At 40.7% G+C, this 26,391-nt stretch overlaps 1 protein-coding gene across 1 annotated transcript in view; it reads left to right on the top strand.

Moving 5' to 3' along the window:
- adcyap1r1b (adenylate cyclase activating polypeptide 1b (pituitary) receptor type I) overlaps positions 1-20,252 on the top strand; it is a gene marked incomplete at both ends in the record, with an annotated part of 69,428 nt that extends 49,176 nt beyond the window's left edge. The window contains 9 exons of the mRNA XM_084308375.1: positions 1,117-1,214; positions 2,088-2,220; positions 10,099-10,252; positions 11,544-11,604; positions 12,057-12,126; positions 12,770-12,861; positions 14,982-15,111; positions 16,684-16,725; positions 20,064-20,252. Of these exons, the coding sequence (XP_084164501.1) occupies positions 1,117-1,214; positions 2,088-2,220; positions 10,099-10,252; positions 11,544-11,604; positions 12,057-12,126; positions 12,770-12,861; positions 14,982-15,111; positions 16,684-16,725; positions 20,064-20,252 (969 nt within the window). The remainder of the gene's footprint in view (positions 1-1,116; positions 1,215-2,087; positions 2,221-10,098; positions 10,253-11,543; positions 11,605-12,056; positions 12,127-12,769; positions 12,862-14,981; positions 15,112-16,683; positions 16,726-20,063) is intronic.
- Between the last annotated feature and the right edge of the window lie 6,139 nt (positions 20,253-26,391).

Raw genomic sequence — 26,391 nt, forward strand, 5'->3', positions numbered from 1 at the left:
TCTATACAAATAAAGTGTATTATTATTATTATTATTATTATTATTATTTTATTATTATTATTATTATTATTATTATTATTATTATTATTATTATTATTATTATTATTATTATTATTATTATTATTATTATTATTATTATTATTATTATTATTATTATTATTATTATTATTATTATTATTATTAGTATTACCTTTAAAGGAACACGCCAACTTTTTGGGAAATTAGCTTATTTGCCATCTACCCTGGAGTTAGACAAGCAGATACATACCCTTTTCTTCTCTGTGCATGCATTAGGCTTAGGGAAAAGCCACACCGTTAGCCTAGCTTAGTGTCATTCACTGGAAGTAGGTGTGCCAGTGTAGCCTAGTTCCTAACATTCACGAAATACACTCCAAATACAACTTCAAAACGTTCCTGTAAACATGTTGTGACCTGTGTATTTACCACATGGAGAAAAAAATATGATAATTAGACATTTTCGTTTTCTAAGCAGAACTGGTAAATACAGGTTAAAAACAGAAGCTACCCTGGGTAAATAAATATTAAAAACAGAACCTACCCTGGTAAATAAAGGTTAAAAACAGAACCTACCCTGGTAAATAAACGTTAAAAACAGAACCTACCCTGGTAAATAAAGATTAAAAAGAGAACCTACCCTGGTAAATAAAGGTTATAAACAAAACCTACCCTGGGTAAATAAAGGTTCAAAACAGAACCTACGCTGGGTAAATAAAGGTTAAAAACAGAACCTACCCTTGGTAAATAAACGTTAAAAACAGAACCTACCCTGGTAATAAAGGTTAAAAACAGAACCTACCCTGGTAAATACAGATTAAAAAGAGAACCTACCCTGGTAAATAAAGGTTATAAACAAAACCTACCCTGGGTAAATAAAGGTTCAAAACAGAACCTACGCTGGGTAAATAAAGGTTAAAAACAGAACCTACCCTTGGTAAATAAACGTTAAAAACAGAACCTACCCTGGTAATAAAGGTTAAAAACAGAACCTACCCTGGTAAATAAAGGTTCAAAACAGAACCTACCCTGGTAAATAAATGTTAAAAAGAGAACCCTGGGTAAGTAAAGGTTAATAAACGGTGCTTGTGTTTTCAACAGGACATGTACTATGTATCCGTGAAGGCTCTGTACACGGTGGGCTACAGCACCTCTCTGGTCTCCCTCACTACGGCCATGGTCATTCTCTGCAGGTTCAGGTGAGTCTTCATTCAAAGCTGTCTTAATCCCTATTCCATATCTCAACATAAGGTCCTGTTGTTATTGTACAATGTCTGTTGCACTGTGGAATTCTGCCTGTATGTTTATTTTATTTGGTGTATAAAGTGTTTCTGTTTTCACAAGCCCTCATTCAAATATATACCATTGAAATATACCATATATGGTGGAAATCAGGGGTGTAAAAAGTGAAAGTATTGGTACCGTCTCAAAATCTTACTCAAGTAAAAGTCAGAGTATCTGGCGAAAAACACACTTGAGTAAAAGTAAAAACGTTTCTACTTTTAAATGTACTTAAGTACTAAAAAGTTAAAGTAAAAACTTTTTTTCTGACTTTCTATTCTTCTGATAGCAGGTGTTTAATCAAAGATCCCTGCTTTCTAGTCTTGCACAAGGACCAATCAGCATGGGTATGGGCGGGTTCATTTTCCATTGATGGGGATTTGATTGGCTGTTTTTAAATAAAGTGCGGCCGCAAGATTAATAACGTTAACGTTAGTTCGGCCAGAGAAACAAATATACTAATTAAAATGGTTGGACATGCAAGATTTGTACTTTGTACTTTATAGGTCTGCATTTTAGATGTAAGGAGTAAAAAGTGTGTTTTCTTTATCTGAAATGTAATTGAGTAAAAGTACAAGTATACAAACCTAATAATACTTGAGTAAAGTACAAATCCCCAAAAACAGTACTTAAGTATTGTAACAAAGTACTTTACACCCCTGGTGGAAATAGACCATCCACATGTTAGTGGACGAGTTTCCGATCCTGTTCATCTTGGTTCACGTGAGAGTCAGCTCATTCAAATATATTGTTGTTTGTTCTGAGCTGTGATTGGTCGGTTTTGACCACAGGAAGCTGCATTGTACCAGGAACTTCATCCACATGAACCTGTTTGTGTCGTTCATCCTGAGAGCCATCTCGGTCTTCATCAAGGACGGCGTGCTATACGCCCAGGAGGACAGCGACCACTGCTTCATACACACTGTGAGTAACACGCCCGGCACGCGGTTTGGGCATCATTTGGATTTGAACGATTCCGATTCCGAATCCTGTTCTAAACGATTCTCGATTCCGATTATTTGAGGTGCAGGTTTCACAGCTTATTTCGCAGATTTTTTTCATACTATTCACATTGTCAGTTGACTTGATACAGTTTAATTTGGTTGCTGTACTGTAACTAAGGTATTAATTAACATTAATTTATAAAAAAAATAATTATAATAGATACAAAAAATTATAATTAAAACAAAATAATAATAATTTAAGAATCGAAATGAAAAACATCCTCTTAATACATTCCCGGCCATCCACATACGTGATTGGGAGCCAGCGCTTGAAGGCCAATCACGTATATATACGTGTATAACTAGTTTTTTCTTTTATTCGATTTTAATATCCTATTCACTGTCACAGAGCTGTATTTTAGCTGGAAAATTCATATCAGGACTCGGAAAATGCAGTACCGGCCAGATCCTGGTAGTGGCGCTGTCTCGAGAATGCAGTAATCCTTGTTTCAGACCTGGTGTAACTTTTTTTTCGCTCCGGGTGGACTTTTCTGTTAGCCTGAAGCAAGGGTTACCCGATCGCCTGAAATACTTTTTGCGATGCCGAATTCAGTATGCAGTAAAGGAATATAGCATCAGCCAATGGACATATCGATCTACCAGATGGCGATCAAATAGCAAATGATTAATGAATGGTCTAAAAACCAATGTACTGGTTTTTTGTTCCATACAGATTTGTAAATATTGTATTGTAATATGTATTAATATGTGTTGTTTCATACATAGCCATTATACGCATTCATGTGATACTGTGATGATATCTACCTGTCAATCTAGCCCTGCTAATTACTGATCATGACGTCAACCTAGCCTGTTTGCTGATTGCTGATTGTTCCCACCTGCATGTTGTCAAGTACAGCCTAGTTAAGGTTTGTTTGTCACAACTATCATTGCACACTGATGAAGGCCGGATGGCTGAAAACATTTTGTGCGTTATACAACTTGTGCATATTAAAATAAAAACAACGATTTTCCTTGAGTGCGGTCCCTACTCCATTTTTTGTAACTTAATTAATGTTGGACTACGCACCTGTCTGAGCGCAGTGGTTACCCTTTTTCTACTTACGATCAAATAACTGGGAAACTCTTTTTGGAATCCAACCGGCCACAAGTAAGAGCGATTTGACATCAATTTCAGCCTGATTGGGCCTTGTTCTCATAGCCAGAATGCCAGTTATTGGTAATCAATCATCAGAAACGACTCCCCCCCCCCCCCCCCCCCCCCTTTCATGCATTCATGGTGGAACATGACACCGATCATATGCATTTCGATTTTTAACTCTAGCTTGTGTAGGGACAAAACGCCAATCGATTTAACGTTATTAGCTTAGCGCCTTATAACTAGCTTTGCAGGAATTATCCCAGATCATTCCCATATAACGCTCATATTCATTAGGCTATAAAACAGGAACGTATTGATGAAAAAATTATTTCTTTATGGCATATTGAATATTGACAATGACAATGGATACATAGCTATAATAGAAAATATAGATTTAGCTCTACAAACAACGTCACGCACAGTGAAAAGTTGTTTGGAACCGGTTCTCGGTGCCCAACCCTACACGCCAGGCACACGCAGACACACACACCCATCTCATGCGTAAATTGGGTCATCTGTTCACATTAATGAGGGGTGGTGGTGAGCAGGTAACTTCATTTGGTGGTAATTTGCAGTCGCCCAGGAGGATGTATTTAATCACTTGTGATAATAAGGGGAATGCAAATCGTCCCGTCACAAATCACACCACAAACATAAACACACACACACACATGTGCATGCATGCACATAGACACATAAACATGCACACACATGTGCATGCACGCACAGAGACACATAAACATGCACATGCCTGTGTGCACATTCGTATGCATGCACATGTGCACGTGCATACAGACCATTACAAGATGAGATAAGATAAGATATTCCTTTATTGATCCCCTTGGGGGAAATTCTGGCATCCTAGCAGCAAGAGGGGGGGTTTGTACAGGTAGCGTGAACACTTTAGGCAACCAACATTTCTCTGATTTGCCGAGCGCCTTCCGCGTTTCTCTGATTGGCCGAGCGCGGCTCCCCCTTAAGCTCCAGGAGAGAGGAGAGAGGCTGAAAACCCGTAAATCGCGATTTACCCGGTGGCTACAACAACACATGTAGCCAGTGTGTGTTGTTGTAGCCACCGGGTAAATCGCGATTTTTCATTAGTTTGTCATGACAAACCAATTACATAATCCAACATATGTGTAAAGGCACAACATATTCCAGTTAACGGTATATTTTTTTAATGATTCGTTACGGCGCAATCAATACTTCCATGCGTTCAGGACCTCCATGTTTTGGGGGTATTCATCAGAAAAATCTAATCCGGGATTCGGCTCCCATCAGTCGGGCAAGAACTGCGGGTTTTCAGCCTCTCTCCTCTCTCCTGGAGCTTAATGGGGAGCTTAGTATTCCTGCCTCTGAAGAGCGCGTCGCGGCTCATGCGCATGCACACGCTCGGCCAATCAGAGCAATTCAGAGCAACGCGGAAACGCATGTTGGTTGCCTAAAGTGTTCACGCGTACAGGTATGGGCAGGGTAATAGTAGAAAGACATAAATATAGGCAATAATATGAGATCTGAATATACAAATATGAGAAAAAATAAACAGTGTACAATATAATTAACTCTTAATCTAAAAATATGAGAAAAAATAAACAGTGTTGACAATATAATTAACTCTGAATATAAAAATATGAGAAAAAATAAACAGTGTAGACAAGAACTGTTACGGTGGGTGGCGAGGGAAGGTGTGTAGAACCCAAATGCTGAAAAGTTATGAACCAGAGAGAGGAGGCAGAGTCGACGGCGAAAAGTATAATCGAAGACTTTACTTGAGCAGAAGTAAACAAAGGAACATGTTACACGGTACAACAAAAGCGAACTGTAAAACATGGAAACAAAACCTCAGCTGTGCTGGAAAACGGCGCTAGGAAGCGGGAACGGACTCAAAGGGAAACAAGAGATAAAGGGCTATTTTGCGAACGGCAGGAATAGCAGGGATACGACAGGATACAGGAGAAACAGAACACAGCACGGAAAGGTACTGGAACAGGAAACAGACAATGGCGTGACACTGGTAGACAGGGGGCGGCATGAATATATAGAGAACTAATTAGACTGACAAGAAACAGCTGGGGCTGACAGGCTAGGACACAGAACACTAACACAAAGAATACATGAGGAGTAGATTAGACCAGGGGTTCTCAACCTTTCTGCTGCCAAGGCACCCCTGTGTCCAATAAAATATTCCAGGGCACTCCTACATACGATAAAGACTTTTCCGGTCCTGTCTTTTTTGCTACAATGATGACAAAAGTGCTTGCTTTCAAAATAATGTTTATTTAACCCATTGAAACCGGGAAACACATTTGTGTGTATATGCAGGCTATATAATGCATTATTAGCAGGCGTTTCAGGTCTAAATGTATAAATAAATATAGCAATAGTGTGACGATTTTTTTTAAATACAGAAAAGGATCACTAACGTGCTATCTGTTGCAGCTGCACTGTTTTCCAAAAAAAATAACTATTTCTCAAAAATCAAAGGATCACCAAGTTACCATTTCCCAAACATTTTAAATAAATACAGAAAATAAGCACTTGTGGACATTTCTAGCTCAGTGCGAGGTCTGCTGCTGCTGCTGGCTAATAATACGGTCAATACATGGGGAGATCAACGACAAGACAACACGCATGTCATCCTCAAGGCTCAATTTGGCCCTATATTTTGTTTTCAGAGCTGTCATGGATGAAAAGCCAGCTTCACACAAATATGTGGTGCTGAATGGTATCAACACCTTAAGTGCTGCATGAATGAATGAATGAAAACTTTATTTAACAGATGGGTACAATACAGTACGGCTCAATACACACAATTGTTAAGGGGATGCAGACCAGAGAAAGACATTTGTCTTGTTTACATCAGGGTCCCCCATTCATGAGTTACTTGGTACTCAGCACCACACTCTGACCAAAATGTTTCCAGGGGCTCTTCACTGAAACGAGCTCTCCAGGTGACATCAGATGATATATTCATTCATTCATTTACATTTTGTATCATAATAATCATAACACAGCGGCTGACACACTCACGTGTTCTGCACTTGGTGAGTAGACCATCGCCGTCGGAAGCGTGTAATTAGCACTTTTCAGAAGCTGTGTGGTCCGGTCTTGAACTTTCCATAATGTGTCTCGATAAATCCATTTGATTAGATCCAGCACTGAATGCATTTAGTGATTATTATCAATTTTCAATGACGACGATTGCCGATAGCCGCTTGGCATTTCCTTGATAACGGACATAGGACCCGTGATGTCACACGAATGCGACTGGTAAAAGTAATGACGCCTCCCGCGGACGTTAAGTTGGTGAAGTTATTATTATAAGTCAAGAGAAAGACATTTTGATCGATTTATTTTTTAGTTCATGTTATTAGATTAGGCAATTATTGTATACACATGAAGCACTAGATAGACTATTTGTTTAGTTAAATAGTTGGCATTCTATATTTTTTAAGAAACATTCCCAGGCATCTCGCGGCACCCCTGGCAGCGGGGTGCCGCGGCACCCCTGTTGAGAACCGCTGGACTAGAGCAATATTACAGGGACAGAAATAATACAATGAATACAAGGACACTAGACTAATAGGCAGACATCTGAACATACTGGGGAGCACACAGGACCTATAACAAATACAAGGGGAACACATTAATACACACATCCAATAATCTCCAGAGTAGGCACTCCTGCAGTACCGCAAACAGAGCGCAAGAGGGTGGCAGAGGATTGTCTGTGTCCAGATAGTTCAGATTATGACAAGAACGAGTTAATCGTTATTGCCCACCATGCGTTCAGCGCCAGAAACGAGTTTACTCGTTTTTGGGATTGTTATTTTGTTTATTCGCTATATCTATTCATAATTCATAGCTGCAGCCTCTGGTATACCCTTCAGAGCCTGTCTGAGCTGGCAGACGGTCAACACCGCCCTCTACTGCGAGGCGGAGCTATTGCATCTCATTGAAAATGGGCTGTTGTGGTTTAGGAGCCGATCTGAGCCGGGCGGCGTGAATACTTTCGGCAACCAACATGCCCTTCCGCGTTGCTGCGATTGGCCAGCGATCGGCCAGCCCTCTACGCTCGTTTTCCCCCTACGCCGGTAACGCGTGCATGCGCATTTCGTACTTGTCTCCCTGTGGGGAGACGGGGGCCGCTGGTGTACCGAGAGCTCCAGCATAGCTATGTCCGCGCCGAGCTAGGCGCAAGCCAGAGTAAAACACAGTTTTCAATCAATCAATCAATAATAACATTAACGAGACTCTCGTTGTGTCTATTCTGCTAACGCTACCTCTCATTGCTTTAACGTTACCTAGGCTCTCGTGTCTATCTGCTAACGTTAATGTTAGCATTAGCATTAGGCTAACAAGCTGTAACGGCACCAGTCTCGCGTCTATCTGCTAACGTTAGCAATAGGTAATAACCGGTTTAAAATGGATGGTGATTACCTCACGTTGTGTCTATTCTACTAGCATTAACCATTAGTTACTAGTACAAACAATCAATAGCGAGTTATATTGATCACGCTATGTACGATAGCCATGCTAAAACGCTAGCACAACATTAGCACCTAACCTAACAACAAGCTTAACAAGTCAGCGATCTTTTTGTGAGACTAAACTCTCCGCTCGGTGGAAAATTGTGTTGATGGCGGTTTTGTTTCATCAATAAATGAGGCAGAATACACAGTGACTGTATCCTTTTTTGTTTATTGCACTTGTTCTTGCTGCAAATGAAATCCTATGCGAGACATTAAAGATGGCGGCTTTCTGTTTTTGTGGAGAGCCTCCAACGAGTGACGCGTCTCTCTTCTGACCAATCAGTGGTCTGCAGTGTTTCACGTGACTTTTCTGGTACCACAACATGCCTTTTGCGTTGCTCTGATTGGCCAGCGATCGGCCAGCCCTCTACGCTCGTTTTCCCCCTACGCCAGTAACGCGCGCATGCGCATTATCGCTGGCCAATCACAGCAACGCGGAAGGGCATGTTGGTTGCCGAAAGTATTCACGCAGCCGGGCGGGCAGGGTTTAAATACTCAGGCGAGCCAGTTCTATTCAGCGATGGCATTGAACAGTAACTCCGCCCACCCGTCATTGTGAAATGGTCGGTAGTGTGGTACGAACCTCCACGAGCATTATTTGGAATTGCGATCAGATATTTGGATTATCTCTTTTGCATTACATCAGATACAAGGTAAGAACATTATATATACATTTTATCGTTGATCTGACATTTATTTCTACCGCAATCACAGATCACCGCGATCTGTGTGGACCGTGTATGGCTGTTTACCGTTGGCTGCGGTGGGGGGGGCGAGCACCCCGCTACGACGGTCATTTCATGTATGGACGAGGAGACATAATAATGATAATCTAGCGTTGATTTCAGGATGATTAGATAATCAGCCGAAAAATTACAACGTGATGACTGGATTACAGTAAAATGCCTTTTTCTCGTCTTTTTCCTGGAATTACTGAAAAGCACCCAAACCATACTCTGTCTCGGGCATGTTGACTAGAAGCAACTCACTGAGACTCGACTGCGTTATTAGACCCATAGATATAATATAAGATATATGTTAAGCACTCGCAAATGTCACAGTCTAAAACTATATCCATTGAATAAAGACCTGGCGATGAAGGGGTATCAGCGCCCCCTGCTGCTGGCGGTCAATGTGTTAACTCTGAATATAAAAATATGAGAAAAAATAAACAGTGTAGACAATATAATTAACTCTGAATATAAAAATATGAGAACAAAAAACTGTTTAAACAAAGATGCAGATGAAGGGCGGCTAGGTGGTGCAGTGGGCAAGGCGCTCGCCTCCAATGCTGGAGACGCTGGGTTCGAGCCCAGCTCTCCACATTGCTTTCAGTTTGGCTGGTCGTTCGTACTAATACATTTGGCAGTATTAGGGGGTGGGAAACTGATGGGTGGGGATCGGACGTTGTGGACAGCGACTCCTACAGGTCGGTTGGTGCGCCTGCGCAGTAGAATCAGGAAGCGACAGGGGCGGCGTCCCTCCAAAGCGCAGACCCCTGACGCTGAAAGATCGCGCTGTGCAGGTGAAAAGATGCAACGGCTGCTACCTCGAGTACCGGAGGGGACTCGTGCAATGTATGACTTACACGTCCACATTACAGCCGGCTTGTGGGAGGCATGAAACAGCGTTCGAGATAGGGGAGGGTTGAAATTGGGATGGGAGAAAAATTGAAAATGGGAGAAAAAGTGGATAAAAAAAAACAAAGGTGCAGATGAGGTTCTGTATGCCCTATCGGTTTTATTATACATTACAGTAAAGCATTTTAATCTGAATATACTATGAGTGAGAGTAAAAGTAAAAGGTATACACAAGTACCCTTATTTCCCCCCGGTTTTTCTTCATGGACTGAAAGGACTCTGATACATTCACACCATATAACACTGAAACTCTCCATTGAACCAGTGCTAATGGAATTCTCTCTGTCAGGGACACTAATATAAACACTGCAGCATACAGTAGGCTATTCCCCTTCTGGCTTTACACAATTCAACTTAGTGTTGCTATGACAACAACCAAACACATTCTGAATCTTCCAAATAATGATACCAAGCAAATGTGTGATTGTAATCGTCTGTGTCTACCACGGAACTCAGTAGTATAAGACCATGATACGTCACTTTCCTAGGGCTGAACGTCTTGTCGCCCTATTGTCTTGCTGCAGGTGGAGTGCAAGGCAGTGATGGTGTTCTTCCACTACTGCGTCCTCTCCAACTACTTCTGGCTGTTCATAGAGGGTCTGTACCTCTTCACCCTGCTGGTGGAGACCTTCTTCCCCGAGAGGAGGTACTTCTACTGGTACACCATCATTGGCTGGGGTGAGACATCTACAGTACCGTCATACGCTTCAGGGTTTACAGGTTAATTTGTGGTGGTGGCAGTGATGTACCTGAACGCGTTCAATGAACACTTCATACACACTGTGAGTAACACACCAGGCACACGCCAGACACAAGCCAGACACGCACCAGACACACGCCAGACACACACCAGACACGCGCCAGACACGCCCACCCACCCACCCCCTCCTAATGTACAGTCTCCTCCCCATCATATGTATATATTTTCTGTCAGGATCTCTGGGTAACAGTACTCTATTTGCATATCATATATGTCACAAATGTAACAGTACTATATACCTGTATGTCATGTATGTCCCTATGTCATAAATGTCATTATGTCATGTATGTTGTGTATGTCATAAATGTTCATGAACGTTCATGAACTTGTTCATATTTTGGGCGAACGTGAACTGAACGTACTGTATTTCCGCTAGATGAACGTAGTTGTGAACGCGTTCATTCTCGGCGCTCTATCACAGTATAACTTCGTTCAAAAGTGTGCCAGATGTGGGACGGGCGCACACACACCGAAAGGTTTTGGTGTGTGCATGTTGCGTGCAGAGAGAGAGACTTGTTACGCGCGACGCAGGCCGACCCTTCAAGGCAATGGTAGGGGAAACACTGATAAATAATCACAGTGTGATGGAAATGCCAGTATTCTGACTGCTGTCTGTGGTTCTATATGGGTTGTGGTAATAATTTTGACAAATAATAGCTTGCAGCAACGTATTGAAAAAAGAACTATAAACTATAAACAAGTTCATTTTTTAAACCATTTTTAAACCAACTTTAGTTAAAAAAAATTATTATGAACTATGAACTGAACTAGTTCATTTTAAAATGTGTGAACTGTGAACTGAACTAGTTCATGTAGAAAGTGAACTTTCCCAACACTGAGTGGTGGTCGTAGTGATGATGGTGGTGGTGGTCGTGGTGGTGATGGTGGTGGGAGGCTGGACACATAACCATGGGGCGGAAAAAGCCTGAACAACATTCATATAACACAAGGATGCTCCTTATTTGCGTTGGGGGTGGCTGACATTACGGTGGGCCACCACAAATAAATCTGCGTATGAAACATTCCTGTACTTTGACTTGGTTTACTTTTCAATGCACTGTGTCTGATTGAACGGCCTCCCTGTGCTGGATGCAGCGTGTCTGATTGAACGGCCAATCAATAAATCAATTCAATCAATCAATCAATCTCCCTGTGCTGGATGCAAAGTGTCGGCTTCAGTATGTTCATGTGTTTGACTTGTGGTTCCAGGGACTCCTACCGTGTGTGTGACCATATGGGCCGTACTGAGGCTGCACTTTGACAACAACGGGTGAGTGTCGGTCGGACCACCAGACTGGGCCCTGGGATGGTGGTTGTGAGAGGGCATGCAGCTGACCATATGTCAACCGCAGACTTGTGGTTACTGAAATCAGAATGTCACTGGTCAAACAACATTGTGTTGTTGCCAGAGTGGCTAGTGTTACATTAAAGGACCCACAGCCGCCAAAACATACCAGCATTAGCGCTTGTCTTCATGCCCTTATTAACAAAACCTGACAACATACTGATTGTTTTCCTGCTGCTTGGTGTCATTTTTGTTCGTAAGTTGTAAATGAGTGTATTGCAAATGAGCTACAGTATTTAGGCATTTTTCTTATGCTGTTTCTAAGGCTGAGGAGCCAAGACCAAATATTTTCATTTGTTTATGCTGTACTGTATGAAAGAATACAATAAACTGAACGACAATAAACAATCTGAATCTAAGTTGTTCAACTCTCTCAGGTGCTGGGATATGAATGACAATGCTGCCATCTGGTGGGTGATAAAGGGACCTGTTCTGGCCTCAATAATGGTGAGTGATCACTCAGTAGTCTAGTTCAAGTTTCTTTAATAGTTGTCATACAGAAGTACAGAATACTTTCATACAAAATGCTTCTTACTGTTACGCTCCAGAGACTGTGCTAGACAAGATAGTATCAAATAACATAGTATAGCATGTAATTTAGAAGTAGAAAATGAGGTCACAGTGTTCAGTATAGACATATGTACAATGTTCGATGCAGAATAGACGTAACTGAGTTACCATATAATATACAATACTATGCAGTGTACTAATGTACAGTACTATATAGTGCAAAGCAGAAATGGGATGAGGTACAATTTAGGTACAATTTACAGTAAGGTGTACGAGTTGTAGTGCAATCCTTCATCAATAAATATAAAGTGTGGGGAGTGGGTGCTACAGTGTGTTTGTTTAAAGTGGGTGTGTGCTATAAAGTGTGTGGAGTGGGTGCTACAGTGTGTTTGTTTAAAGTGAGTGTGTGCGTGTGGATGTGTGTGCTATGTGCGTTTGATGGTTGTTGGTGTGTAGTGTTCATTGTTCGTTTAGCAGCCTTATGGCCTGGGGATGTAATCTATACTGTGTTCTATAGGCGTCCTAGCTGAAACACAGGACCACAGTCTTTCTGGTGATTTCTCATTTTGCTCGTCTGCAGATCAACTTCGTCCTCTTCATCGGCATCATCATCATCCTCGTCCAGAAGCTGCAGTCCCCAGATATCGGTGGAAATGAGTCTAGTATTTACCTGTAAGTCATACTCTATACTTTTTATGTTTCATCGTTAACACTTTCAGTGCCACCAGGTGGCGCCAGACTTAGTGCTGGAATGCCACCATCCACTTTAATGTTAACGTTAATATCGCCTAATCTATGTTTTAAATTATGGCTATGTGTCTAATCTGCCCGTCGCTTATCAAAGAATCATTTTCCAGTCAGTGCTGTCAAGGCAGATTGGTTTTTTATCGCTTCATTTCCGTTTGAGAGCATTTTGAAAAGCACCCGTTTTGAGGTAAAAAAACAGCCCATTCTGCGCCATTCTGTGATAATCGTCTTTTACTGGAATATTCCAGAACGTTGATATTTGTCGGCCTATTTATGAATCGTTTTCAAATAAACGCTAGATGATCAATATTATACGTACACGCACGCCCATTCGAGGCGCGCGCTGATAATAGCTGCTTTCATTTCCTCGTCGATTTTACAGTGAAACCGCTGGAGCACATTTCACAAAACAGCTTATATCTTCATCAAAACGAGTCTGATTATCCTAACACTGATAACATAGATTCCTTACCTGACATCAGATGGTATCCAACTGGTATATTCCAATTCCTGATCACCATTCGAAAAAATCGATAAGTGTATAGATCTAACGTGTATACAGTAGAACTCATGATCCGCGGCGCTCAGAGGATCCATAATGAACTCTGGTAACCCCGGCTGCATCAGTGGACTGGAAAATGTGGAGTACAGGATTTTTTTCCCCATCCATTTTCATTGAGTCCATTCCAAAATCCCTGATGTCATCTGGGAGACGATAGGGGGCGCTTTTTTCCACATCTAATCGCTGGCGGCTCTTGGGTAGGCTAGGGTAGGCTCGCGTGATGCAATATGATTTCAGATCGCAAAAAAAAAATCAGAGAAATCTCGTGAGTGGCTTTCAACGTGACTATTATAAATCAGAGAAAACTCGTGAGTGGCAATCAAAGTGTTAATGGTCACCTGCCTATGTTACTATTTTGGTCGTGGGTATTAAGATTATTTTAGATGGAAAATTACTCTTTTATAACCTTCACAACTCAAAATACTGTCATCAAAACATTTTTGATTGGTTGATACAGTATGTTGCTTGTTGCAGGAGGTTGATGATGTGGTTGATGTGTTGCTCGCTGCAGGAGGTTGATGATGTGGTTGATGTGTTGCTCTCTGCAGAAGGTTGATGATGTGGTTGATGTGTTGCTCGCTGCAGGAGGTTGATGATGTGGTTGATGATGTGGTTGATGTGTTGCTCTCTGCAGGAGGTTGATGATGTGGTTGATGTGTTGCCTGCTGCAGGAGGTTGATGATGTGGTTGATGATGTGGTTGATGTGTTGCTTGTTGCAGGAGGTTGGTGATGTGGTTGATGTGTTGCTCTCTGCAGAAGGTTGAGGATGTGGTTGATGTGTTGCTCTCTGCAGAAGGTTGATGATGTGGTTGATGTGTTGCTCTCTGCAGAAGGTTGAGGATGTGGTTGATGTGTTGCTCTCTGCAGGAGGTTGATGATGTGGTTGATGTGTTGCTCTCTGCAGGAGGTTGATGATGTGGTTGATGATGTGGTTGATGTGTTGCTCGCTGCAGAAGGTTGATGATGTGGTTGATGTGTTGCTCGCTGCAGAAAGTTGATGATGTGGTTGATGTGTTGCTCTCTGCAGGAGGTTGAGGATGTGGTTGATGTGTTGCTCTCTTCAGGAGGTTGATGATGTGGTTGATGTGTTGCTCTCTGCAGAAGGTTGATGATGTGGTTGATGTGTTGCTCTCTGCAGAAGGTTGATGATGTGGTTGATGTGTTGCTCTCTTCAGGAGGTTGATGATGTGGTTGATGATGTGGTTGATGTGTTGCTCGCTGCAGGAGGTTGATGATGTGGTTGATGATGTGGTTGATGTGTTGCTCTCTGCAGGAGGTTGGTGATGTGGTTGATGATGTGGTTGATGTGTTGCTCTCTGCAGGAGGTTGGTGATGTGGTTGATGTGTTGCTCGCTGCAGGAGGTTGATGATGTGGTTGATGTGTTGCTCGCTGCAGGAGGTTGATGATGTGGTTGATGTGTTGCTCTCTGCAGGAGGTTGATGATGTGGTTGATGATGTGGTTGATGTGTTGCTCTCTGCAGGAGGTTGGCCCGCTCTACTCTCCTGCTGATCCCTCTGTTTGGGATCCATTACACTGTGTTTGCCTTCTCCCCGGAGAACGTCAGCAAGAGGGAGCGGCTGGTGTTTGAGCTGGGCCTCGGATCCTTCCAGGTGAGAGTGTGTAGCTCTGTAAATGCGTGAATAATATTCAAGAGATGGTTTCAACATACCGTATATAGGGAGGTGTAGTCTGACGTCACTTTACTTTCCCGAGCGGTCCACCAGTATAGGGATTTATCATTGGAAAAATTTATTATCGGCTATTGTTCTGCCTCATGAACATTGGCAAGCTCAATAAAGGAATATCTGATCTTATCTTATTTGGGTCCAAACTGTTCCCTAGCAACAGAATTCCAGTGAAATCGTCTATGGGACAGGACAGTGTACTTGTGGATTTTAAATATAAGGCAACATAGCTGTCTACTATTGTTTTTGGGCTCCATATTAAACAATGATATCAGTTACAAGGACACAGTGTCGGCAAGCATAAGCACACTCAAAGAGATTGAATTGGTCTTACATGCCATGCATGTGAGCCACCACTAGGGCAGAGTGGTTAACCATGAATGATGAATTATGAGTGAATGATTATGTTGTATCAAAGTAATTAGTTACGTCACTCGTTACCAACCCCCCCCCCAAATACACACACCGCATTCTGGCACCGATGTAGCGCAGTTGTATTGTAATATACTTACTATTTTGGACATTGTAAAGCCTTACTTTACTTGTTACTGGGAAAGTAATACAATTACACTAACTTACTTAGTACTAAGTAACACGCTACTGTCAGTGGCGGCTGGTGAAAAATATTCTAGGTGGGGCAGTGCCATATTCAATCAGTTTCAGTAACTACAGTATATAATCAGACATGCAAACTGATAAGCGGTGAAAAGGTGACATGTTTACAAACCTGTAGGGGTTTGTGGGCATTGTCCCCCAGAAGAAAATCGTTGTGATTTTAACATGTAAACGAAGCACTCAGAGAAGAAAATGTATGGAAAAGACAACCTGTACCCATACAGAACTGGAAGAGCCATTGCGTGTCGCGCTAACCCTTCGAGAAGCTTTGTGGTCCGGGCTTGAACTTTCCATGTGTCCATAAATCCATCTTGTTAGATCCAACACTGTCTGAATGTATCTTGTGATTATTATAAATTTCCGACGACAACAACTATTAGCGTTAGTTATTTCCTGGTTGACGTGATTCGGGATGTGATGTCTGTGCTCTTTTATTTGTATTTTCTCCACCAAATTTCTCCTTTCAAATGGCTTTTGGAGAAGAGATATTATTGAATTTGGGGGCAGCTGTAATTCTGTCTCTCGAGTCCCTGCGTTCATCATTGTCATCATCACGTCAGTCCGCACGTCCTAACACACCAATTGAGTAATTATTATTTATGAAAAAAAAAATTATTATATTTTTATCGTTCGAAATCTACTATCATCACTAACATCCAAAACCACTTTCCACCAGTGTCCTACCGCCCTCTATGGACCAGCCGCCACTGGTTACTGTCCAACACAGATTATGATGCTTTATAAGTAGGGCTTGGAAAAATGATATAACGATAGGAAAGAAAGCATATCGGCATATTTGTTTAATCTGTTTTATCTGATGAGAAGTTCTAGTAACAGTGGCCAGTATTGTCTTCTCATACTTGTATCTCCTGTGTCCCTCAGGGCTTCGTGGTGGCTGTGCTCTACTGCTTCCTGAATGGAGAGGTAAATCCACTTTTAAACACAGAAATCCCTGTTTATTTCACATTATTGTCTACAACAAGTAGACTTTGTTAGAGCATGGTGTTTCTTATATTTAGCTGAAACGACGAGTCTGCAAGGAATATTTAGAAACCAATTAAAGATTGTAGAGCACTCAGCCATAGACAGCCACATACGTACAGACCCAGAGGTAGAGGGAGACTGAGGGGACAGGAGATTAGATTAGATTAAAATGTATTGTCATTATACAGCACAAGTACAGTGCAATAGTAATCTACAATGTACAGGTAATTAAACTTGGTATAAAATAGCACTACTGAGTATAATGCTAATCAAATGTATGTACAGAGTTGTAGTATTAATATGTGATACAGATAGGCGCTCGCCACGAATGACGGAGACGCTGGGCTTGCCTGTTCGAGCCCAGCGCTCCACATTGCTTTCAGTTTAGCTGGTCGTTCATACTAATACACATTGGCCGTATTAGGGGGTGGGAAACTGATGGGTGGGGATCGGGCGTTGTGGACAGCGACTCCTACAGGTCGGTTGGTGCGCCTGCGCAGTAGAATCAGGAAGTGTCGGGGGCAGCGTGAGCCTCCCACGCGTTACTCCTCGCCACTGAGAGATCGAGCTGCGCAGGTGAAAAGATGCGACTGCTGTTACCTCAAGTACCGGAGGGGACTTGTGCTATGTATGACTTAGTCCACATTGCAGCCGGCTTGTGGGAGGCAAGAAACAGCGTTCGTGACAGGGGAGGGTTGAATTCGATGATACGAAATTGGGATGGGAGAAAATGTAGAAAATGGGAGAAAAAGTGGATCAAAAAAAAAATGTGATACAGATATAAAGACATATAAAGATCATACTGGCCAGCAGTGTAACTAGTAAGAGTAGGTAAGGGATACAGTATGTACAGCTATAGATATAGTATCTACAGATACTGTATGTAAAAAGGATTATATGCAGGTATGTACAGATATATGTGGATATATACAGTGTATATATGGTAAGAATATATATATATAGCTAGATATACAGTATAGTATATACAGCATTATTCATACAGAGTTATATAGGTTATATGCAGGTGTATAAGTAGGTATATAGAAGGATTATATGCAGGTATATTCAGACAGATATATATATGCAGTAAATATACATATACATATATATATACTGTATATACAGCACTATTATACGGTAAGTGTGGCTGGCAGCATAACTAGTAAGAATAGGTAAAGGGTATGTACATATATATAGTATCTACAGATATGTACAGATATATATATAGTATCTACAGATATGTACATATATATATATATATATATATATATATATATATATATATATATATATATATATATATATATATATATAGTATCTACAGATATGTACATATATATAGTATCTACAGATATGTACAGATATATATATATATATATATATAGTATCTACAGATATGTACAGATATATATAGTATCTACAGATATGTACAGATATATATATATAGTATCTACAGATATGTACATATATAGATATATAGTATCTACAGATATGTACAGATATATATATATATATATATATATATATATATATATATATATATATATAGTATCTACAGATATGTACATATATATATATATATATATATATATATATATATATATATATATATATATATATAGTATCTATAGTATCTATAGATATGTACAGATATATATATATATATATATATATATATATATATATATATATATATATATATATATATATATATATATATATATATATATATATATATATATATATAGTATCTACAGATATGTACAGATATATATATAGTATCTACAGATATGTACAGATATATATATAGTATGGACGGCTGGGTGGCGCAGCGGACATTGCGCTTGTCACCAACGCAAGAGACACCGGGTTCGACTCCGGCTGTCGGCGTTGCCTCCGGCTTGGGCCAGCCGTCATACTAACTCAATTGGCAGAGTTAGCGGGTGGAAGTCGATGGGTGGTAATCTGGACGTTGTGGACAGCGACTCCTACAGGTCGGTTGGGGACGCCTGCACAGCAGAGACAGGAAATTATGTGACAGGCTGCCTCCTCGTGTATCGGAGGGGACACATGATGCAAGGCTTCTATCCTCCCTACAACCGGCCAGTGAGGGGCATATGCGAGCAACGTTCAAGACAGGGGAGGGAAGAATTGGCACAGTGGAATTGGGATGGGAGGAAAATAGAAAAATAGGAGAAAAAGTGGGTAAAAAAATTATATATATGTAGTATCTACAGATATGTATATATATATATATATATATATATATATATATATATATATATATATATATATATATATATATATATATAGTATCTACAGTTATGTGTGTGTATATATATATATAGTATCTACAGATATGTACAGATATAGTATCTACAGATATGTACGGATATATATAGTATCTACAGATATGTACAGATATAGTATCTACAGATATGTACAGATATATATAGTATCTACAGATATGTACAGATATAGTATCTACAGATATGTACAGATATAGTATCTACAGATATGTACGGATATATATAGTATCTACAGATATGTACAGATATAGTATCTACAGATATGTACAGATATATATAGTATCTACAGATATGTACAGATATAGTATCTACAGATATGTACAGATATATATTGTATCTACAGATATAGTATCTACAGATATGTACGGATATATATAGTATCTACAGATATGTACAGATATATATAGTATCTACAGATATGTACAGATATATATAGTATCACTACAGATATAGTATCTACAGATATGTACGGATATATATAGTATCTACAGATATGTACAGATATATATAGTATCTACAGATATGTACAGATATAGTATCTACAGATATGTACGGATATATATAGTATCTACAGATATGTACAGATATAGTATCTACAGATATGTACAGATATATATAGTATCTACAGATATGTACAGATATATGTAGTATCTACAGATATGTACAGATATATATATATAGTATCTACAGATATGTACAGATATAGTATCTAGTATCTACAGATATATATAGTATCTGACAGATATGTACAGATATAGATATAGTATCTACAGATATGTACAGATATAGTATCTACAGATATGTACAGATATAGATATAGTATCTACAGATATGTACAGATATTATAGATATACTATCTACAGACATGTACAGATATAGATAGTATCTACAGATGTGTGAAAAGGAGAGCTTGTGTCCTTTCCAGCAAGGGGTCCATTAATAATGACCGTGTGAAGTATATCCCTCAAGGTGCAATCGGAGATCAAGAGGAAATGGCGCAGTTGGACGGTGAACAGGTACTTTGCTGTGGACCTGAAGCAGCGGCATCCCTCGCTGGCGAGCAGCGGGGTGAACGGCGGCACGCAGCTGTCCATCCTCAGCAAGAGCAGCTCTCAGATCCGCATGTCCAGCCTGCAGGCGGAGACCCCGGCCACCTGAACGGAGCCGCCCTGGGAGCCGCCACCTTCACCACCGGACCCGACACCACCGCCACCGAGATCACCAACCCTGTCATGTTGCCCATGACCCGCCTCGCCACCCCGTACCCCAACCCTTACCCCAACCCCTACTATCCGGATGGAGGAGGAGCCGTCATGGAGACCCAGATCAACTCCTCCAACCTGGACCCGGTCGGAGGCGAAGCGCACCCCAGCCCCGCCAAACAGCCCTTAGTTTAAACCCCACGCCTATCCCGTGGAAACCTGACCCGACCTGAATCTGATGTGCCAAATTCTGACCCCCCCCCCTCTGTACCAGTCCCCAAATTTAGACCCAACTAAATCCACCCTGATCCACCAACCCTGACCCCAGAGTCTGGGTGCTGCTCAAATTCAATTCCGAAACCTTTGCATTTCCATTTTTTGGGAGCGGTCCACTATTTTGCGACGGGCGTGACCTCCTCCTTACCAGTAGGGACATTGACGGTGGAAACCATCAGAGTAGGATGTGCGCGGGAGAGGGATGGTAACATGCAGGAGAAGTTTAAGTTAATGTTGTGTACATATCATTGTGTTACTATCAAAACAGGCTTCCTGCGCTACGTACGGTAGAGCAGAGCTGGACCGTTTTACTACTAGAGCTAGCGAATACCTGCCCTCTATGGCCAGGCGCGGTAATCATTCCATTTGTGTCCGATAAAAGGAAGTCCTATTTATATTCTTCCTTGTGTGTTTCAGTTTGATGCAAAGTGTATCTACAAATATATATATATATTAGGGCTGACCCCTATTAGTCGATTAGTCGACTAATCGGTCGAAAGGAGCCGTAGTCGACCAGCCAACCTCTTAGTCGAATAGAAAAAAGAAGAAATTATTATAATATATATATATATATATATATATATATTTTTTTTTATCATTCTTTCCAAAAGAAAAGAGGCCTAGAAGCGTGGCTAACGCTAATGGCACGCATACCAGAAGCTAACTGCCTACGAAAACAGGCACAGAGGCACTGAAAGAGGATTTCACCAATCTAATGAACACACTAGACTAGACAAATATCAAGATGTATCCATCAGTGGAACAATTGCATGCTTTTGCAGAGGACAAGAAGCCTTCAGTCGACTCCTTCAGACATTAAGCACCCCCCACAGCCCAAATGGAATGATAAAAAAAATATATACTTCGACTAACGGCAAATTTTGGCCAATCATAGTCGACCATCCAAATCCTTAGTCGGGGACAGCCCTAATATATATATATATATAATCTGGAGATCATGGTTGTTATGCCATAGTCAGTGTGACAAATGGTTATTTCAAAAGGAAGGCGACTAAACTAAAAGTGGGCATTCTATTGTAAATACCATACTTTTAGACGGACCGGTTGGATGGCTGCGTTACTTCCCGGTTTAGTCAGATCTGTTGACATCCAGGGAGGACAGTTCGTACTCACGAATGAACGTATCGACTGATCGATCCATCGTATGATCGTATGAACTGGTGGAACGTGGCGACTTCGAGCTGACTCCGGCCGGAGTCGTCGTTGCAAAAATGTCCTGGACAGACAAATCAGGATTCATGATGGAGATACTCCACCTGCTTCTCTTTTGATGGGACAAGGAAGGCCGAAAACTACTACACCCACTTACTAGAGCACCATCACAGTGCTTTTGATGTACAGTACAGGGCTTTTTCGTGTGAAAACACAGCATCGCGGTACAGTGTTATGTTTTAACGGTACAGCCGATGGTGCTAGCCGGCGTTACCTGTTTAAAAGCTGTGACTGCTGTAAAGTGTGATATGATTATGAGTATGAAGACCTCCACCAAACAATTTGACCCTATATAGAGGAATGTTGAGGAAGAGTTGTGTTGGGCAGTATTTATGTGAAAGATATATATTTTCTACAGTTTTAACAAGATGCCAAAAAAAGTTTTTTTGGGGTAGATGCTTGATGGAAAGGATCTTCTGTGGATGGGCGTACAGTACACACAGTGATCTGCCAACTACGACCATTCACAACTAACCTCCTCGGCTCTCAGCATTGTGTGTGAGAGAAGATGATGCCTCGAGTCCCTCCTGGGGTTCAAAGAATCCATAGCTATTAACAGCCATTAGTACAGAAAATGTCAATGGAATTTTATTCGTGATTTCGTGATCATGAGTCCAATATCTTGCATGAATTGCATTTATTGTCGATTTGATTTCATATACTTTTCAAATTTCTATTTGATAGCATATAGCGTTTAGTGGGATGTCGATTTTTTTTTATTATTATTATTATGAAATGCCAGTGTTTTTCTGGGGATGCTGGAGAGGCAATGCATAGCTACAATTTCTCTGTCACTTTTCAATGCAAAGCCTCTTCAGCAGCTTCGTCCAGGTCAACAACGTCGTACGTGCCGGTAGAAATGGTAATGCAGACCAACGGAAAGTATCACGTTTATATTGGATAACATTTTCTGATTTGCATTGGGGGGGGGGGTAATTGAATGAATCACCCTTAAAGGAACATGCCAACTTTTTGGGACATTAGCTTATTTGCCATCTACCCTGGGGTTAGACAAGCAAATACATACCCTTTTCTTCTCTGTGCATGCATTATTGCATTAGGCTTAGGGAACAGCCACACCGTTAGCCTAGCTTAGCGTCATTCACTGGAAGTAGGTGTGCCAGTGTAGCCTAGTTCCCAACAGTCACGAAATACACTCCAAATACAATTTACCACATGGAGAAATTTAAAGTTTAGTATTAGTTTAGTAATGACTAATTATTAATAACTATTTTTTGCTGAACCACTGCTGCCTGGGCGCAGTGATTTCATCAGCTCAAAAGCCCAGTTTTTAAAAACATATCTGCTTAGAAAACTAAAATGTCTAATAAATTATTTTTTTTCACGTGGTAAATACACAGGTCACAACATGTTTACAGGAAAGTTTTGGAGTTGTATTTGGAGTGTATTTCGTGACTGTTGGGACCTAGGCTACACTGGCACACCAGTGTACCAGTGAATGATGCTAAGCTAGACTAACGGTGTGGCTGTTCCCTAAGCCTAATGCACAGAGAAGAAAAGGGTATGTATCTGCTTGTCTAACTTCAGGGTAGATGGCGAATATGCTAATTTCCCCAAAAGTTGGCGTGGCTCCTTTAATGTAAGCGACAGTAATATCGACATGTGTTTTTCAAATCCCTGTTTATTATGAATACCTTGCGGAATCTAATCGTCTTTCTAATCGTCTTGTGAGAATATTCTCCAATATGCTGGAAAAGAAGCATAATATTGAGATGGATGTAAACTTTTGGAGAGGGAGTTTTAAAACTAGAGGGAGGGGGGGGGGGGGCGTAATTATTTTATTCCAAAGACGAATAATCAACTGCCCACTGAGTTTGCACGGCGCCGTATCCGTTCGCGAAGCCTTCAAGTTTATAGCTCCGCGACTGATGTCACACACTGCAGATTTCCCCCTTTGGTCTGACGGGAAGTCTCCTCTCTCCTGTCCTCTGCTCTGTTGTCTCCAAAAGTGCCTTTACGCACAAAATAAGTATTTTAACTTCTGTTAGTATTAAAAAAAAAGATTTTGTCTTTCTTTTCAAAAAACGAAACTGCAAACTATGTAAAATGTGGTTCAACAAAAGTGCTTTTATGATGCTTAGACGTAAATCAATATCTAAAAACCTGGAGGCCTTCAAAGTACTTAATAATGCTCATCTTTGTTTAAGGACGGAGCACAACCTACGACCGATTTACCTTTTTGAATAAAACCAGTTCTACTTTCAGTGTAAATGAGCTCTGGTGAATCGAATAACAGCTACTGTGTTTCCATTCCCTTGCTGCAGGTACATGCCTGCACACATCCTTACTCATTTGTATAGCTGAATACCGGGACTTTTAATGGACAATAAACAAGAGTCCCGTGCCACCGAACTATAAAGAGATTGTGTTTATAATGTTCTCCGCGATTCAGGCCCTGAGACGCGAGGAGAGTGTTCTTCATTTTAATGGGCCGTGAGTTTTTTTGTGCTCCCCTCTGTGTTTCTGGGTGATACTTTAGTCCAAATGAATGAATTATCCGAGCAATTTGGTCGAGCGTGAGAACGATTGCCTTCGTACGCAAACTGCAAAACGGCAACAACAACAAAAAAAGGTCTTTCTTCATTTGATTAGCATGACAAACATTTCTTACAGATAGTAAAGTCAAAATAGAGCACATCCCTTTGATTCCATAGTCCGCTTTTCCTCCTCATTTCAACTCAGTTCTGACTGAAGAGATTGATTGCAAAATGAGATTTACTTGTGAAATCGGACACCTACTTGTATAAAATGATAATGTATGAACATAAAACAAATCTTATTTAAGTTAATATCTTGTTAATATAATATTTTAGATTGCAATCAAATGGTATCTTTAGCTGCGACCAGCAACTCTATAGGTCACTCTGTGACCGTCTAGCGGCCACAGGAGGCTGAAGTTGGGCATGGGGGGCAAGTGTGTTCATGCCATTATTGGTTAAAAGGGGGGCGTGGCAATGGGAGTGGCCTATCGCAAAAAAAGGTCACAGCTATTGCGAATTTGTGCTTGTTGAAATATTGAGCCTAGGGATGTCCGATATTATCGGCCTACCGATATTATCGGCCGATATTGGCATTAAAATGTAATATCGGAATTTATCGGTATCGGTTTTAAACATTTAAATTTAGTTTTACATTTATTTTATTTAACCTTTATTTGCCCAGGCAAGCAAGTAAGAACAAATTCTTATTTAATTTATTGTCAAAAGTATGCATAATGTTGTGTTAATTCCACGACAAGAGATATGTAATGTTAATTACCTGAAATTATTATGTTTTTTTGGGGGGGAAACCCTGCATATATCGGTATCGGTTGATATCGGTATCGGAAATTAAGAGTTGGACAATATCGGTATATCGGATAGAGCCAATATCGAACATCCCTAATTGAGCCCATTGATTATTAGTAGGGATGCTCGATATTGGCTTTTTTACCGATACCGATATTCCGATATTGTCCAACTCTTAATTTCCGATACCGATATCAACCGATACCGATATATGCAGGGTTTCCCCGTCCAAAAAACTTAATAATTTCAGGTAACTAATAATTTCACTGGATATATATATAACAAATATTGTTATTGTTTTTTTTTGTTTTTAAACCGATACCGATATTTTCCGATATCACATTTTACTGCCGATATCGGCCGATAATATCGGTCGGCCGATAATATCGGACATCCCTAATTATTAGGGAACATTTTCCCCACAAAATGGCTAAAGAAGGGTGTACTGTATATAGAAAGAGACTTTTTTGGAGTGAAACCATTTGTTATAAAGTTGCAGAATGACATGAAAGACTGACCGGAAACTGTTGTCTAATGTTCCTCTGTGTATAATAGAGTAATGGTACATACCTACTCTGGCCTGTAATGATACCGGTCCAGATTTACCAGCAGCCATGAGGGGGCACTGTTACACCTGTGTCCCTGCTTATGGAGGTAAAGGGCTGGACAATCACAATATCTGGTCTGGTCTCCGATGAATGTTAAAGGAAAACATTTTGGGAAATTAGCTTATTTAACATCTTCCCTGGAGTTAGACAAGAAGATACATACCTTTTTTGTCTCTCTGCATGCATTAGGCTTAGGGAACGCCTGCACCGTTAGCGTAGCTTAGCTTCATCACTGGAAGTGGGTCAGACCTTTACCCTGAAGTTCCCTACAGTCACGAAATACACTCCAAATACAACTCCAAAACGTTCCTGTAAACATGTTGTGACCTGTGTATTTACCACGTGGAGAAATAAAAAATAATTTAATTCGACATTTATGTTTTCTAAGCAAATATACTCTGAACTATTTTTTGCCGAACCACTCCTCTCTGGGCTCAGTGATTTCACGTCACCAGTGCTACTTTCTAACGCGAGGCCATGCAGTGTTTGTTTGCATTTTCATTTCATTCAAAGGATCCGAACCGATTGAAGTTATTATGGATACCATGACTGTGGTAAGTTTTCATTTATGTGTTTAGATGGAAGGCTGTATTCCATCTGTCTAACGTTAGCGAATATTGTGAGATTGATGAATAGGACATAACGTTGCTGCACTATCGACCTAGTTAGC

Source organism: Notolepis coatsorum, assembly GCF_963971535.1.
Source record: "Notolepis coatsorum genome assembly, chromosome: 2".
Lineage (NCBI taxonomy): Eukaryota > Metazoa > Chordata > Actinopteri > Aulopiformes > Paralepididae > Notolepis > Notolepis coatsorum.